The 17,407-nt window shown below is 63.4% G+C and overlaps 1 protein-coding gene across 11 annotated transcripts; it reads right to left on the bottom strand.

Annotated features, from left to right (window-relative positions):
- Positions 1–723: 723 nt before the first annotated feature.
- Positions 724–16,912, bottom strand: TRABD (TraB domain containing). 11 transcript variants are annotated; one of them, XM_064368252.1, is made up of 10 exons: positions 16,833–16,912; positions 7,100–7,166; positions 6,660–6,738; positions 5,403–5,569; positions 4,842–4,982; positions 2,944–3,054; positions 2,708–2,859; positions 2,291–2,463; positions 2,101–2,212; positions 724–1,948 (listed from the first exon to the last, which is right to left on the bottom strand). In XM_064368252.1, exons 2-10 carry the CDS (start codon positions 7,130–7,132, stop codon positions 1,774–1,776), a joined length of 1,143 nt encoding a protein of 380 aa, XP_064224322.1. In that variant the 5' UTR covers positions 7,133–7,166; positions 16,833–16,912; the 3' UTR covers positions 724–1,773. The 11 variants fall into 11 exon arrangements, with proteins under 11 accessions (XP_064224322.1, XP_064224326.1, XP_064224323.1 ...); XM_064368256.1 differs by lacking the exon at positions 16,833–16,912 and adding an exon at positions 14,496–14,623 and having other exon boundaries at positions 2,708–2,847; XM_064368253.1 differs by lacking the exon at positions 16,833–16,912 and adding an exon at positions 14,560–14,623.
- Between the last annotated feature and the right edge of the window lie 495 nt (positions 16,913–17,407).

The raw sequence follows: 17,407 nt of genomic DNA, 5'->3' as shown, positions 1-17,407 counted from the left end.
TCGTTTGGCCGAATGAACGCGGGGGTTCAGACGAGCCTGAGGCCCTTCCGCTTTCCATGTCCTCCCCGACCGGGCCCCAGAGGACGGTCTGAGAGGCGGGTGTCCGCGGACCCTGGACGCGCTTCCCGCCTGCCTGTGGTTTCCTTTTATTCCGACAGCGCCGCGAGTCCACCCTTCACTTCCAGAAGCTGCATCCAGAACCTTCTCCTGGGGCCACAGCGTGGGCTTCCGAGACCCCTCGTGACCGCAGCTCTGCGCTTCGGGGCAGCCTGGCGGAGCCCTCAGGACCCTCCGCATGGGTGGGTGGGTGACGTGGATAAGGCACAACGTGGTGATGTCCCAGTGCCCGACACTCCCCTGCAGTCCATCCTTCCCTTCTGCAGCAGTCCCTTCCAGGCACTGTGGCCACACCTGTTCCGAGCATCCTCTTGGGCAGGTGTTAGCTCTCAGGCCCTGGAACCTTCTGACCCGTCTTTTCGCTCCCTGGCCTCAGTCTGATCCACACTCTGGAATCTGTGGGACTGGGTATGGAGGGTCGTGTCAGGCCACTTGGATCCCACAGGTCAGCATGGAGGACAGTGGCCCTGTCTCCTTTGCTGGGAACCAGGCAAGTTCCCCAAGGGCTCTGGCAGGGCTGCCAGCACCCGCTGCCTGGGAGCACAGGGAAGAGACCAGGGTCCTTCATTACCCTGAGCACCATTTCCACACATCACAAAACAGGAGTTTCAAAAATTAGAATTTATTTTAGTTTCTATGGGACGAATCCCCGAGTGTGGCAGGAAGGACACGGCCAGCTCCTGACGCACACCCGATTTGATTCAACATTGAGTCAGCAGACACAACCAGAGATCGCCGGGGTCCAGGCTGAGGCTGCACAGGCTATGTCCTGGACAACCAGGAGGGACTGCCTGCACACAGGTGGCCGCCAGGCAGGAGGCTTGAGGGGGCAGCCTAGCAGGAGCCAGGCACACACAGTCTGTCCACAGAGGGCCTGGACGACCCTGGGCACCCCCTTGCTCTGGGGGGCTCAGGACACAGGCTCCCAGCTGAGGCCCCACCTGGGCCCAGAGCTGACATTCGGCTGCATACAAGCCCACTCGGGACAGACCCAAGAACACAAATTCTGTCCCTCCGGATTTAAGGCTGGTGTTTTTTTGACATTTACTTCAGTTTTTCTCTTTGAAGTTAAAATTACCTGAGTAAAAGATTTTGAGACATTAAAAAAGCCAAAAACACAGAATCCCTGCTGGCAGATGGCGTCGAGGAGGTGGCAGCCAGGCCCAGGATGCCAGGGGCATGGTGGGGTCGGCTGGAGCTCGAGGGCCGGGCCTTTCCCAGTTCTTGCCTGCCAGGGAGCTCCCAGGAGCCGCCCCTGGTAGGACGCTCCCATGGCCAGAGCACAGGAAGGCACAGTGAGGTAGGGACAGTGGCCATTGTGCCCTGCCCGCCACCAGGGCTGAGAGGGCGTATGCCTTGGCCTCTTCTCCAAGCCCCTGTCCCCCGGAGCTGGGCGTCTTGTCCAGAAGCCGGTGAACGGCCCCTGCAGTGTGGGAGGGGAGGGGCTGCGGGAGGCCTGAGCTGAGACAGTTAAATAATTCTTTATTTGGGTGGGCTGGGGGAGGGGTGATGGGACCGGGAGGGCAGGTGAGGCCCGACCTAGACCCCCATGGGGGGTGGCAGGGGCCTCAGGTGGGCTTGGATGCGCCTGGCATCCAGGAAGTGCCTCGGGGGCAGCGGCTCCTCAGGGGCCCCTGAGCATGTGGGGAGCAGCTCCTACTTGTGCCGCGCCTCAGTCACCCTCTGCAGGCAGTACTGCGCGGCGGGCAGCGACAGGACCAGGCTGGCGGTGCGGCGGCCCATCCAGTACAGGCTGTAGCCCAGCAAGCCGAAGAAGGCGGCCTTCACGGCCAGCCGAGACACTCTGCCGGAGATGGACGGCGGGGGCACGCTGGGGGAGGGAGGGGGCGCTGGGCCTGGCTGGGCGTGGGCTCCCCACACCCCAGGCCCCGCTCACTGCCTTGTATGGCTGGCCTCCCAGGGGCTCAGCCTCCACCTGGGGGGCTCTCGGGGCGGGCCGGGCCTCGGGAGGTGGGCGCTTACGTCATGATCTCCTGGATGTTGAGGTCGGTGCTCCAGTTCTTCTCTATGCCAGGCACGTGCCCCATGCCCACGACGCCCACAACCACGGAGGGGACACACTTCCTGGGCTCGGCTGTGGGGAGGGACAAGGGATTAGTACCTGCTCGGGCCTCAGCCTCACAGGGGCCCCGTGCCCATGGGCGGCCGTCACCGTCAGAGGCCCGAGGCAGCTCGAGGCGCCGGGCGGCCTGGCGCAGCATGTAGGTCAGGTAGACATCACGCTCGGAGACAATGGTGCGGTGCAGGTCAGGGAACTCGCCGATCATCTCGGCCATCATCTGCTCCAGCAGGTCCTTCTGCTTGCAGCGCTCCACGTCATCCTTGCTGTGGAGAGGGGTGGCTGCAGCCCCACAGGGACGGGGCAGTGGCGGGGGCTGGCACCCTGGGTGCCAGGCAGGGGCCACAGCACATTTGTTTGGGATTATGGTGGAAACGAAAGGGTAGGAGGGAAGGCCTTGAGTGAGGCTCAGCCTGGGCAGGCGTGGCCACGCTTGGACACACACAGGAGGACCTAGAGCCTCCCACAAACCACCCTGCAGGCCACCCGGGGTCCTGGGGGCAACCCTACCTGATGGGGTCTGAGAGGAAGCACAGGCCCCAAGCCAGCCTGACTTTCTGCCAGAAGGAAAGTGCAGCAATGGCCCTCTTGAAGGTGACGGGGATGGGCCGGTCGCCCAGGTGGAACTTGCAGAAAGGCACCTTGCTGGCCTGGAGCAGAGGCTGCATGTTGGGAAGCCGTGGGAGCCCAGGGCCACCCCTGCGAGCCACGTCCCGTGCTCACCCACCACCTTGCCCTGTGCCCACCTCCTTGAAGGCCTCCCTGAACTCGCCGCCTGGAGCCATGCCCAGCTGCTCCGTGATGTGCGCAGACACCTTCAGCAGCAGCATCTGCATAAGCCCCGACATGAGCCCGTTCTGTAGAGAGAGGGGCGGGGGTAGGGGGTGATGAGCCCGTTCTGCAGAGAGAGGGAGCGGGTGCTGGGGGTGGGGGTCACGTGAGCCTGTTCTGCAGAGAGGGAGCGGGTGTCAGCTGGGTAGGGGGCAGGGGTGCGCAGGGGGCACCAGCACAGAGCCCCACCCCAGCCCCTGTGCTGTGTCCTCCGCCCCCTCCCCGACAGGCATAGGACCACCCTAGCAAGCAGAAGGTCAGACCAGAGCAGGGAGTTCTAGCCCAACAGGCACTTCTCAAAGGTCACTTCTCAAACGCTCAGTGCTGGGCAGGCAGGCTCGCAGGTCACACCCGCCTGCTGGGGCCAGCACAGCACCGCCACAGGTGCAGACACCAGGCCACCCACATCACAGCAATCGCAGCCTAAGGCCCGGCTGGGGCCAAGGGGCTGTCCATGTGTGGAAGATGCCTCCCTGGGAAGGGGAGCAAAGCCCGGGGGCCATGCGCCGCCAGACGACTGCTCGCACCCTGCATGCGCCCAGGGAAGGCCCGGCCCTGAGCCCTGGGCGAGCCCCGCCTGACAGAGTGCCTGTGTTTCCCAGGGGCCCAGGCCACCCTGGAGAGTCCAGGCTGAGGGTGAGATGGGCACAGGCCTTGGTTTGCTGGGACCGACTCCACCTCTGGAGGGGCTGGGGCCTGAGCTGGGCCAGGCTTGTGACTGACCCCAGTAGAAACCCAGACACTGGGGCACAGGGAGCCTTCCCGGCTCCCTCGGGAGGGGACAGGTGAAGTGGCACCTGGTGTCTCCCAGACCCTGCCCCACACCCTCTTCCCTCTGTGACGCCGCAGCAGTCAGCACCACAGCCCTGCTGATGTCTGTGCCCCTTTGAGATTCCTGGGCCCCAGGCTCTGGCAGAGGGGCTGCCCGGTGCTGGGCCCTGGCTGGACTGGGGACCGCCCTCTGCAAGGCAGCTCACAGAGGTCTTTGGTGACTTCCCTCACCTGGAGAAACTAAAAAATGAAAGGCAGGTGCCAAATGTTTGCGGACATTTCTACAACATCTCATTACAGTGGTTTCCTTTAATCAAGGGAGAAGGCAAGCTGGGTCCCCTCTGAAAACACAAAGATTGATCAGGCACAGTGGCTCATGCCTGTAATCCCACCGCTTTGGGAAGCTGAGGTGGGTGAATCACGAGGTCAGGAGTTCAAGACTAGCCTGGCCAACATGGTAAAACCCTGTCTCTACTAAACATACAAAAATTAACCGGGCATGGTGGTGCAAGCCTGTAGTCCCAGCTACTTGGGAAGCTGAGGCAGGAGAATGGCTTGAACCTGGGAGTCAGAGGTTGCGGTCAGCTGAGACCATGCCACTGCACTCCAGCTTGGCGACAGAGCAAGACTCTGTCTCAACAGAAAAAAACAAAAAGAGACATGAGAAAGTCCTGCCTCTTAGGTCACCACAGGGCTGGAGGAGGGGGAACAGGAGTTCTGAGCCCCACTTTGGGCCTGGGAGGCCAACCTTGCACCGAGACCTGCCCCATCCCAGCGACTGCTCAGCAACCCCGTCCTCAGGCGACCAGCCCCTGCCTTGGCTCGGAGAGCCACCCATCTCCTCCTCCCTTGCCTGAAACCCAGTAACGGAGCCTCATTCCTTTCCCCTGGCCTGGGGGAGGTCCCCAACCCGGCAGAGCCCCAGGGCAGGCCAGGCACGGCCACATCGACGGGGAGCATGGGCTGTGGGAGGGACCCAGGCACACGGGTAGCTTTGACCCCGAGCCCGACCCCAACCCCAACCCTGGCCCTTGCTGCATACCTGCCTCACAGCCTGCTGCAGCTTCTCCAGGCTGAGCTCCTGGGCCTCCCGCAGCAGCGTGCTCTCATCCATCTTCAGCATGGACACGCGGTACTGGCAGAGCTCCACGACCACCACGTCAGGCTGGACCTCCCGGATGGTCTGCAACGGCCGTGAGTCACACCTCGGGGACATGGCCTGTTTCACGCCCCTCGGCACAGTGGACACCAGCACTCGGGGCCCCACCCCAGGGCAGGCCAGCATTGGCTTCACCCCAGTGCTAGCTAACTCTGATGCTGTAGTGACAGTTCAATTCTCTAACAAGAAGAGAGGAAGCTGGAAGCTGGTTCACTTGTTAGAGTGGGAAGACCCACCAGGCGTTCACGGCTCCCAGGCAGGAAGCCCACCTTGCCACTCCCAGGGACCATGGAGTGTTGAAGTAGGCGGCCTGCAGCGCACAGGGGACTCGGCCCCACAGTGGCCACTGAGACACATGGGCACATGGGCCCTCCATGAGTGCAGGACGCAGGCAGGAGCTTATCACCAACCTGCATCCGGGCCGTGGCGGGCGACGGCGCTCACCTTCACCACGTCCCTCTTGCTGTCGTCGCTGAAGTGGGCTGTCCCCACCACATACACCCTGCTCCCGTCCTCAGCTACCAGCTGGGTCACGGTGCGTGGCAGGTTGGGCCGCTGGCGCCGCCGCTTCAGCTTCATCTCCAGGAGCAAGTTGAAGGCGTCCACGTCGGCTGCAACGATAGCACAGGCCATTGTGGCGTGGTGCCTGCTGGCAGCCTGGGCTCTGTGACCCTCCCAGGTTCTGAGGACTGAAAGGTACGGGGCACAGGCTCCCCGATGAGCCCCACGCCCCACGTGCTCCCTGAGCCCGACACCTCACACACTCCCTGAGCCACACGCTGCCTGAGCCCCACGCCCCACACACTCCCTGAGCCACACGCTCCCATATGAGCCCCACGCCCCAGGCACTCCCCGACGAGCCCCACGCCCCACGCGCTCCCCGACCAGCCCCACGCTCCACGTGCTCCCCGAGCCCCACGTCCCACACGCTCCCTGACCAGCCCCACATGCTGCCCGACCAGCCCCACACGCTGCCCGACCAGCCCCATGCTCCACACGCTCCCTGAGCCCCACGCTTCCTGAGCCCCATGCCCCACACGCTCCCCGACCAGCCCCACACTCCACACGCTCCCTGAGCCCCACGCTTCCTGAGCCCCATGCCCCACAAGCTCCCCGATGAGCCCCACGCCCCACGTGCTCCCCGACCAGCCCCACGCCCCGCGCGCTCCCTGAGCCCCATGTTCCACACGCTTGGCCTGCCTGGCAATGGGAACACTGGCTACCACCTCTGTGAGCTGGACGCCTTTGAGAAGCCAGGGCCTCAGGAATCCTGTGCCCCATACACATTGTGAGGGCGAGCTTAGGGGCTGCTGTGGGTGACACACAGCATGGTGGACAGTGGAGGGGTGGGCGCCCCAGGGGGCTCAGCTAGGGGAGGGGCTCTGAGGAGGCAAAGCCGGTATCCCCGCCATAGGAGGGGCTCTCATCCTTCTCACACTCCTTGTGCTCAACAGCCCCCTATGCCCAAGGCCGGCCTGTGCTGCCGGCAGCCCTTCCAAGAGGCTCTGCTGCCAGGCAGGGCCTAGGAGCAGCTGTTGTTGGGGGTCAGGTCTGCCCTCTAGGGCACTGGGCCTAGCAGCGCCCACCCCAGGTCTTGGCCACAGACTCCAAGCCCCTGACGGTGGTCGGCCTCCTCCCCCTTCTCCTTGACTCAATAGCCCAACACCAGGGAACGTGCCTGGGGCCCTGAGGGAGACGTACACAGGTTCTGGGGGTCTCCAGAAAGCACCCTGGGCACCAACTCTGAAGCCTCCGACGGCACAACGGGTTCCACATCAGCCTGCAGGTGAAGGGAGAGTTCAAGTCAGGGTCCACGCACCCCGGAAAGCCAGGGCTCCATGCCTACCCCATGGACCACACACCCTGGAAAGGGCCCCGTGGCCGCTCCGTGGAGCCTAGGCCTTGCACTGCCAGGACTCCTCCTGCTTGGCCATCACTGGCAGGGCCACCATCAAGCTGGGCAGACAGGGCCACCAGGCATACCAGTCCAGGACCCCTCTCCCTCAGAGGTGCCTCCTGCCTGACCCTGGAGAACCCTGTGAAGATCATCTTTGCAGAGCAGCAGCCACGGACTGACCCCAGGAGCCCACACAGTGGAGAGGCCCCCACGCCTCTGTGCAAATAGCCCAGCCCTACCTTACCTCATGCGCTGGCTGCTGCTCCTCCCCGTTCATGGCTGGGTAGTGACTTCCTGCACCAGTGGGGAGCCTGAGGAGAGGCATGAGAAGTGGAGTTGCCACCTGGAGCCCCAGGCCTGGCACAGGGCTCACTGCATAATGCCTGGTCTAGAACCATCTGTTGGGCGGGACTGTGGCCTCCTTCCCCCATATCCCCTACTGCATCCTGCCCATGAAAAGCTACTGAGGTCCAGGGTCCATTCTGGTCAGGGCTGGGTGGAAAAAGGCCAGCAGGTCCCCGGGGACCCCCGCCCAAAGCAAAATGCAAACGGGCCTAGGTGGGTTGCTGGTGCACGGGCCTCACTCAGAACAGGGCCAGGGCGGCCCACTCCCACCACGGCACGGCGGGCACACACAGGAAGGCAGCCTGGGGTCCATGCATGGTCTCAGGACACAGCAATATGGCTGTTGACCAGTGGCGCAGACTCCAGGGCCTTCGGAACAAAGCCACTTCCCCTTTTGGTGACTACGGCCCAGGCAACAATGTTAGCACAGAGTCAGTACAGATGGAGGAATCCGCAAAGCACACAAGTCAGCATGTTCGCAGCCAAGAACTTCTCTCCCAGTTTAAGAGAAAAAAAGGCAAATGGAGCATGGAAGGCCCATGCTGGAAACCTGGACAGGCTGGGGCTGCCACGCGAGGAGGCTGCCCCGAGGTGCCATAGCTCCCCACTGACTCTCCTGAGGGAGAGAAAGGAAACAGCCAGGAGCCTGCAGCGCCGGAGGCACACACCAGCCAAGGCCCGCAAGGCACTGCAAGACCTGCATGGAGCTCTCCGAGGCCGGGGCAGGGACTGTCCTCCCACGTGGCTCTTCCTGAATGTGCTCAGCCCTGGAACACCAGGAGCCAGTATTTACAAAGTCAACAGCTCGTGCATGTCCTGGCGGATGGATGTGTCGCCAGGCGGAGTCATTAAAATACTCAAAACAGGCCAGGTGTGGTGGGTCACGCCTATAATCCTGGCACTTTGGGAGGCCAAGGAGGGCAGATTGCCTGAGCTTAGGAGTTCAAGACCAGCCTGGCAAAACCCCATCTCTACTAAAAATACACAAATTAACCAGGCGTGGTGGCGCACACCTATAATCCCAGCTACTGCGGAGGCTGAGGCAGGAGAACTGCTTGAACCCGGGAGGCGGAGGTTGCAGTGAGCCAAGATCACATCACTGCACTCCAGCCTGGGTGGCTCCTTCTCGAAAAAAAAAACGTGGGCTGGGTGCAGTGGCTCACGCCTGTAATCCCAGCACTTTGGGAAGCCAAGGTGGACGGATCACCTGAGGACAGAAGTTGGAGACCAGCCTGGCCAACGTGGTGAAACCCTGTCTGTACTAAAAAAAAATACAAAAATTATCTGGGCATGGTGGTGCATGCCTGTAGTTCCAGCTATTCAGGAGGCTGAGGCAGGAGAATCGCTTGAATCCAGGAGGTGGAGATTATAGTGAGCTGAAATTGTGCCACTGCACTCCAGCCTGGGCAACAGAGTGAGACTCTGTCTCAAAAAAGTAAAGTAAAAAATAAAAACGATGAGCTGTTGGAAACTATTCTAAGCTGCCTAGTTGTGCCCGGTATTGTGGTTTTGTCTTGAAGTGTCTGCATCAGTCAGAGATGAGCATCTGGGGGGAAACGACAGGGCTCCTAGGATGCGCCTGGGAAGGTCCCGCGGCCGGGCTTCTAGGATGAGCCTGGGAAGGGGCTGTGGCCGGAGTTCTAGGATGCGCCTGGGAAGGGGCCGTGGCCGGGCTTGTAGGATGCGCCTGAGAAGGTCCCGCGGCCGGGCTTGTAGGATGAGCCTGGGAAGGTCCCGCAGCCAGGCTTCTAGGATGAGCCTGGGAAGGGGCTGCGGCCGGAGTTCTAGGATGCGCCTGGGAAGGGGCCACAGCCAGGCTTCTAGGATGCGCCTGGGAAGGGGCCGCAGCCGGGCTTGTAGGATGCGCCTGGGAAGATCCCGTGGCCGGGATTCTAGGATGCGCCTCGGAAGGGGCCGTGGCCGGGGTTCTAGGATGCGCCTGGGAAGGTCCCGTGGCCGGGCTTCTAGGATGCGCCTCGGAAGGGGCTGTGGCCGGGCTTCTAGGATGTGCCTGGGAAGGGGCCGCGGCCGGGCTTGTAGGATGCGCCTGGGAAGATCCCGTGGCCGGGATTCTAGGATGCGCCTCGGAAGGGGCCGTGGCCGGGGTTCTAGGATGCGCCTGGGAAGGTCCCGTGGCCGGGATTCTAGGATGCGCCTCGGAAGGGGCCGCGGCCGGGCTTCTAGGATGCGCCTGGGAAGGGGCTGTGGCCGGGGTTCTAGGATGCGCCTGGGAAGGTCCCGCGGCCGGGGTTCTAGGATGCGCCTGGGAAGGTCCCGCGGCCGGGGTTCTAGGAAGTGCCTCGGAAGGGGCCGTGGCCGGGGTTCTAGGATGTGCCTGGGAAGGTCCCGTGGCCGGGCTTGTAGGATGCGCCTGGGAAGATCCCGCGGCCGGGCTTGTAGGATGCGCCTGGGAAGGTCCTGTGGCCCGGCTTGTAGGATGTGCCTGGGAAGGTCCCGTGGCCAGGGTTCTAGGATGCGCCTCAGAATGGTCCATGGCCGGGGTTCTAGAATGTGCCTCAGAAGGTCCTGTGGCCGGGCCTGTAGGACATGCTTCAGAAGGGGCTGCTGCCAGGTTCTCCGCAGATGCCTGCCTGTGCGTCTGGGGTCATTTCCATGTCACTATTGCTGCCCACTTCTCAGAACTCGTAATAAAGAGGAACAATGAGTAATAAGATGCTATGTCAGGTTCCTTTCCTCTGTACACCCTGTGGGCATACAGCTGCAGCAAGCACAGACTCTGGCTCCCGCTAGGACTCACAGACCCAGCTGGGTCCTGGCCACACAATCCCAGTTAACATGCTTCCAAGCTCGGGTTTCCTCACCTGTGAACAGGAAGGAGCTCTCCGTACGGTGTCTGGGAGGGCAGCTCACCCTGAGAATGGCCGGGACTTCTGGAAGAGGAACTGGCCTGGCCTGGGGCGCGTGGCGCAACAGGGCCATGGGGTGGGGGGAGGTCAGCTGATAAACACCAGGCTGGCCTGGGAACCCCATCCTCATGCCCCCAGGGGCCTTGAACCTCTGCAGAGGGCAAGGGGAGCCCTCCCACAGGCTCCCTTCTGGGGCCTTTCGGCCCTGGCAGGGGGTCCCACTCCTTTCGACCTGGGTTTGAGTCTGGACCTGACCCTGCCTGGGTGTCATAACGGTGAGCACATCCAGGAAGTGTCGCTGCTGGCACCGGTCAGAGCAAGGCCAGGCCTCAGCTCCTCGGTCTGCCTCCTTCCCCTTTTGTAGGTGAAAGCTCCACAGATGCAACCCATTGGTTGTGAGCAGCCGCTAAGCCAGCCAGCCCAGACAAGCACCCGGCCCAGGAAACGGCCACCTCCCTGGGGTCCAGCTGCACACACGAGGTGCACGAGGTGCACAGGAAGGCTCCTTAAAGAAACATCCTGTGCAGCCTGGTGGGAGGCTGTTGGCCTAGCCAACCGGAGGCGCCCACGTCGCCGCAGCCCTTCCCCCAAGGGTGTGGCAGCCCCAGGTCTGCGGTCAGCCCCGCCCTCCATCCAGCCTGGCCAGACCCGCCTCTGAGGCCGGCCCAGGGTGCACCAATGGCCATAGACAGGGCGGGACCTCCATGCAGTAGCAGGCACTGGTCCTGACCCTAGCTGTGCCATGGGGTGGGCATGCACAGGTCTCCTGTCTGGGGGTAGAGAAGCCTTCCTGACCAGGAGCCAAGCCTTGGGCAGCACAAAGTCAGAGCGACCAGAGGCAGCACCAGCCCCCAGCCCTGGCCCCTGCAGCCTCTCAGCAGAGGTGTGCTGCCCGCACGGCACCAGGCGGGAAGGCCCCTGAGGCCCCCTAGCACCTGAAGCCTGTGATTCTGGGAGTCTCTCTGACAGTCCTCCTCATACTCCCAGCACTCTCCTTCCTGGCCGAGGCCCCCTGGAGAGGTGATTTCAGGAAGTTACCAGGCCCCTTCCCTCTGGCCTACTCCCAGGCACTGTGCTCTCAAGACATGTATGGCTGAGCCCCAGCCTCTCCCAGCTGCCTGGCAGTCAGCAAAGGGCCCTACCCGGAAAACCCACAGATGAGCCTCGACTCCCTGCTCCCTGCTCCCTGCTCCCAGGCTGTACCCACTCTGGTTCCCCCCGACAACCTCTGGGTCCCAACAGAGCATCGCCTAGAGGTCCAGTCAGCGCACACAGCAGCTGCCCCCTTCCTATTTGTCCTTTTCAGGCACGCTCAGGCCCATCGGTGGAGACCAGCAGACCCCTGGCTGCCCCTCTGGGGGGACAGGCACCTTTCCTCTCTTGGCTGCAAGCACAAACCACATTCAGATGCTGCGTTAGCACTGAGCCTCAGCCCCTGAGCTTCTCTGCCGTGGCGCGATCTGTCCCTAAGGCACAGAATGGGGTGGGGACCCACAGGGCAAGAAAAGACTTTTAGCACCCTGATTTCAGGAGACCCTAGACCCTGCTTCTGAAGACACTTGTTCTCCACGTGCTGCTCCTCATCTGTAAAAAGGGACATCTGGCTTTGGAAACCAGGATCCTCTGCAGATAAAGCCTCTGAAAATTCCCAACAGCCCGCACGTCCCGCAGGGTGTCTGTCCCAGGATGTCATGTCCGGTGTGAGCATCAGGCTCCAGGGCTGCCTCAGCTGGCATATCCCACCTGCCTGCTCAGGTCCCGCTGCTCAGACTGTGTCCCCAAAACCCACAGGTTAAAGCCCCAACTCCCAATATGAAGATATTAGAAGGTGGGGTGATCAGGTTCAGATGAGGTCATGAGGGCGAAGCCCCCGTGACAGGGTCAGTGCCCCCTCTGAGAGACACCACGCAGCTCTCACTCTCCCCAGGTGAGGATGCAGCCAGAGGGGGCCTGTCTACAAGCCAGGAAGATGCATGGCGACCAGTGACCAGCACCTTTCATCTGGGACATCCGGCCCCTAGAACTGTGAGAAAATAGATTTCTATGTTGAAGACTTTTCCCAGCACCAGTGGGGCACAGAGGGAGGAGCCTACTCACCCACAGCCCCAGCTACTCAGGAGAGGCTGAGGCAGGAGAATTGTTTGAGATCTAGAGTTTAAGACAAGACCTCATTTTTTTTTTAGATGGAGTCTTGCTCTGTTGCCCAGGCTGGAGTGCAGTAGCTGGATCTCGGCTCACTGCAACCTCCGCCCTCTCCCCCACCCACCAGTTCAAGTGATTCTCCTGCCTCAGACTCCCGAGTAGCTGAGATTACAGGGTACTGCCATGGCGCCAGGCTAATTTTTGTATTTTTTTGTTTTTTTGAGACAGTCTCACTCTGTCACCCAGGCTGGAGCGCAGTGACACTATCTCGGCTCACTGCAAACCCTCCCTCCCAGGTTTAATCGATTCTCCTGCCTCAGCCTCCAGAGTAGCTGGGACTACAGAGGCATGCCAGCAGTCCCAGTACTTTTAATAGACATGGGGTTTCACTGTGTTGGCCAGGCTGATCTTGAACTCCTGACCTCAGGTGATCTGCCCACTTCAGCCTCCCAAAGTGCTGGGATTACAGGGGTGAGCCGCCACACCCAGCCTGTTATTTTTTAAAGTTTCCTGCTCTGTGATGTCTTGTTACAGTAGCCAGAGCTAAGACACCATCCTATCCCCTTCACCCTACTAGAAACTGCCTCCCAGACTCCAGCCTAGCTTCCTAGTGCAGGCCAAAAGCTGGCTGGCACCAAACTAAGTTCCCAGAAAAACCCTGACCTCTCAAACCTCCCACTAGACCAGCTCAGAAAGCCAAGGTTCCAACCTGGTCAGACCTGGGTGTTGCAGCAATGACAGACTTGGAGGGACCAGGGTGTGGCCCAGAGCTCTGATCTCCCCTCCTTCCCGTTTCTGAGGCCAGGCATCTTTGGGTCTGGCGGGGCGCTTCATGCAGGTGTGGCAGAGCTGGGGGGTGAGGGAGGCGGAGGCCGAAAATACTCATGCCTGAGCCGGAGCCCGAAGCCTTCTTGCCAGCACACCTGGCACCTCCGCATCCCTGGGGACCTGGTCACAGTCAATGCAGAACCCCCACACTGATCACCATGCAGCAGGCCCTGCAGGCTCCTGCCACCCACCCACCCCGCCAGGCCCCCTCCTCGGATCCCACAGCATCAGGGTCTCCATCATCGAGGCTGGCCAGCAGCCCCACGGAGCCCCACCAGTCACTGCAGGGGTGGTGGCAGCAAGTGGGGAGGAGAGACATACAGGGCCCTGAGCCTGGCAGCCTCCACAGCCTCTTCAGGGACCTGAAAGCCAGGACTCATCCACCTGGAGGCTGCCGAGGCTGCAGGAGTCCCTGCAGGGAGTTCAGCACCTCAGCACGGTCCTGGTTGCTTCTGGGATTCTGATGCCCAGACAGCTCCTACTCCATCTTTCTAGTAAGAGTTTTGACAAAGACACACGGCAGCTGTTAGACCGTTTAAGTTTGGGCGGCGCACAGTCGGGGAAGATCTGTCGTCCACTTCACCCACATGGGAACCCTGCTCTGCTCCACTTGAAGGGCAAAGGCACCTACAGACGAGTCAAGCCCCAGGTCTCAGCGGGGCTGGAGGGACAACAGGGGTCTGGGGCCTCCTGCTCTGCCTTCCCCAGGAGCACACCGACGGCCCGCAGGACTGGGACGCGTGCCTTCCTTGGCTCCCATCTCGGCCGGCTCCACCACAGGGAGTAGGCGGGGGTGGCTGGGGCCTGGGGTTCCCCTGACCCGCGAGGACCCCGGGACTCGAGGTCCGACCCGCGCCCTCCCGAGAGGCCGCCGCTGACCCTCCTGGCCCCAGCCCTGGGGGCTCTGCCGTTCCGCAGCCGCACTTCCCGGAAGTGCGCGGGGCCTGCGCCCGCCCTAAACCTGACCCAGGCCTGACCCCCACGACCTGCTCCCCCGACCCCAAAACCTGACCCGGGCCCGGCCCCCTACGACCTGCTCCCCCGGTCCCAAGACCTGACCCGGGCCCGGTCCCCATGACCTGCTCCCCCGACCGCAAAACCTGACCCAGGCCTGACCCCCACGACCTGCTCCCCCGGCCCCAAAACCTGACCCGGGCCCGGCCCCCCACGACCTGCTCCCCCGACCCCCAAACCTGACCCGGGCCTGACCCCCACGACCTGCTCCCCCGGCCCCAAAACCTGACCCAAGCCTGACCCCCACGACCTGCTCCCACGGCCCCAAAACCTGACCCAGGCCTGACCCCCACGACCTGCTCCCCCGGCCCCAAAACCTGACCCGGGCCCGGCCCCCCACGACCTGCTCCCCCGGCCCCAAAACCTGACCCGGGCTCGGCCCCCCACGACCTGCTCCCCCGGGCTCGTTCACCCCGCCCCCCACAGTCCCCCCACTACCCTGACCTGGGCTCGCCCCCAGCCCGATGGCAGGCCCTCACGCACGCGCCGTCGGCTCCGCGCGGCGTACCGAGGCGAGGCGGCGGCGCTCCTCAGCTGGCCTCCATGCGGCGCAGACCCTCAACGGACGGGGCGGGGCGGGCCGGGCCGGGGCCGCGGGGCGGGGCGGGGCAGACGGGCCAAAAGCGCCGACGGCCCCGCGGCATGCCGGGAAGGGTAGTCCCAGACGCCTCCTACTCGGCCCCGACCCGCGACTCCGGACTACACTTCCCAGGGAGCCGCGCGCGAGGCCCCGCCCCGCCCCATCGTCCCCGGGTCCTAAGGATCATTGGCGCGCACTTCGGAATGTGGGTTCGAGTCCCGCCGCCGTTGCCACGGCCTTGCGAGGCGCGCCCACGTTCTCTGGCCGCAGTTCTCAAGCTGTGAATGGGGACAATGCTCGCACGGCGTCCACAGGATGGTTTTACGTCGAATTAGATATTGAAATGCAACTGTTCTGCGAGCCGTCAGTCCCGCACGAAAGGGACAGCTGATAGTGGGCCACGAGGAGCTGAGTACAAGAGATCAGGGAACGCGCCGACGTGGACTCCGCCCGGCCCCCTCCCCTCTGGGGATCGGCCTCTTCCGTCCTCCTGGGGTCGCCCCAGAACCCTCCCCAACCCGGGACTCATGTTTCAGCGGGACCTTGGCGGACCGCAGGCTGGGGCACCCCGGGAGGTCGATGGCCAGCTCGGCGGAAAACCCGGACGCGGCGGGGGTCTCAGGGTTCAAGGACCCGGGCGCGCGGCCACTTCCGACCGTCCCGAGGCCCCTAGGGGGACCCGGCTGGCCACAGCCATCCGGACGCCGGACCCTCCCCGCGCGCCTTCTGCCCCGAGGGCGTGAGAGGCGGCCCAGCCCCACCCGCCCCACTCTCCTGCCCGGGCGCCCGGACCCCTTGCTGCGCCCACCCTCTCCGGGGGCGGCCGGATCCAGGCGGCCAAGGAGCTGCGCGCTGCGGGCCACGGCGCTGACGGGGGTGCGGGATCGGTGGCCAACGAGGGGCCCGGGCGATTTGCTGCCCGTGCAGAGGACTCGCTGCCCGCCAGCTGCTGCGCCACCCGCCTGCCCCACGCGCCTGCTCTGGTCCGGCCGCGCAGCCCGGGCCCACGACTTCCTCCTCCACGACCCGGCTTCTTGGCTGCCCCGGAGCTGGCGCTGGGCTTAGTTAAGCGGGCGTGGGCGTGGCGATGGCTTGTCTGTTGGCTGCACGTGCGGACCCCACAGCCAGCTCCCTGAAGCTGCGTGCCCACCTCTACGGCCCTGCCCCAGCCCACGGATCGGGTCCTTAGAGCGGGCCCGCCCTGGGGCCAGGACTCCAGTCACAGGGAGGGCCGCTGTGTCTTCCTGCCAGACACTGAAGAGTCGCGGGAAGGGGCCCTTTAGAAGAGGAAGGACGGCGCACCTCTCTGCTCAAGTGCCCTAGGACCTGCTACTCTCTGCAGCCAGTGTGAGGACCTCCGTGACCGCTGCCCAGAGCAGGACCCTCTGCGAGCCTGGAAGGCTGACACAACAGGCTGGGGTTGGGGGAGTCCAGCACAGTGCCTGGGCCTGGTATGGGTCTGCCTGAGGCTGCCCACCAGGACTTGGCACTGGGGAGCCTGCTTCCTTCCAGGCTCCAGGAAGACAGGCTGTGGCCCTAGCTCCAGGTTCTGAGGAGCTGCCCCAGCACGGGTGGCCTGCAGGGGTCCCAGGTTCCTCGATCCCGAGCCTGCGGGTGGTCCTCCCGGGGTCAGGCGGGTGGGTGAAAATGCGTGTCCACACAGCACCAGGCTGGGCTCCCCTCCAGCAGGCTGGGCTGGCTGCCCTCCGAGTTCTCTTACACAAGAGGCCCCACTCCCTCCTACAGCTTCCTGGTCCCCAAACGGCTGGGCCTGGCCTCTGTCCTCCTTGGTGAAGGACACTCACTTCTGGCCCCAGGGTCTCAGGTTCACACCCTCCCCATTCATTCTCACTGTTTGCTGCCTCTGTGGTCAGTCTGCCTTTCTGACCATCTTGGTCACATTCTCACAGGAGGGCAGTGGGTGGCAGTGGCCCCGGCTCCACCTCACCAATTTCTCAGCGCCAGTCTGGTGTGGAGGGAAGATCCCTGGCCTGGGGGCTGGAGGCCTGGGTTCTTAGTCCTGGCCATCTGGGATGGGTGCAAGGTCCTCCTGGAGCCCCTCCTTCTCCACGAGAGGGACAGCACCGTCCACCTGCCATGCCTGCCTATCTTCAGGGAGGAGGAGGGGCAGACGGGGGCAAGGAGGGGCACTACTTCAAACCAACACCCACCCAGGCCTGCGGAACCACCCTCCGACTCACCTGGGCAAGGTGGCCAGTCGGGGAGGGGAGGGTGTCGGCGATTCCAGCCCCCGGTGGGCAGCAGACAGTGGAGAGGCAGGAGACATGCCCTCCAATCCAGCTGAGTCCCCTGCAGGGCTGCACTAGGCTGTGAGGGGCGAGAACCAGAAAAGGGGGTGATTGAGTCTTGGGGAGCGTGCTTGGGGAAACTGAGGCAGGTCCTTAGCCGCAGGCCCTGGGTCACCACCCGCATCTCAGGCTGGGCTTGTCTGCTAAAGGTCTGCTCCCAAGCCTGCATTTCTCTGGGCAGGCTCTGCTCCTTCCGCCTCGGTGGGCAGGCAGGGTTGCCTTGGGAAGATGGTCAGGTGCAGGTGGAGGATGTGCACCCTGGGGTGCCAGAGCTTTTGAGGCCCTGACCCTGGGAGACTGGCCACGTGGATGCTCTGTTCGTGGAGCAACCAGAGGAGGGGTTTCTTGAGGTGCTCTGCGGGGAGTGAGGAGTCCTGGGGAGCATGGGGGCAGCATGGCCTGAGGGGCAGAGGCCAGTGCCTGGACCAGCCTGGAGGGTGCCTGGGGCCTCAGGAACAGAAATGCAC

The sequence above is a fragment of the Aotus nancymaae genome, unplaced genomic scaffold, assembly GCF_030222135.1.
Source record: "Aotus nancymaae isolate 86718 unplaced genomic scaffold, 86718_ANA_hifiasm-v0.15.2.pri h1tg000076l, whole genome shotgun sequence".
Taxonomy (NCBI): domain Eukaryota; kingdom Metazoa; phylum Chordata; class Mammalia; order Primates; family Aotidae; genus Aotus; species Aotus nancymaae.
This window is presented reverse-complemented; position numbering and strand designations above follow the sequence as displayed.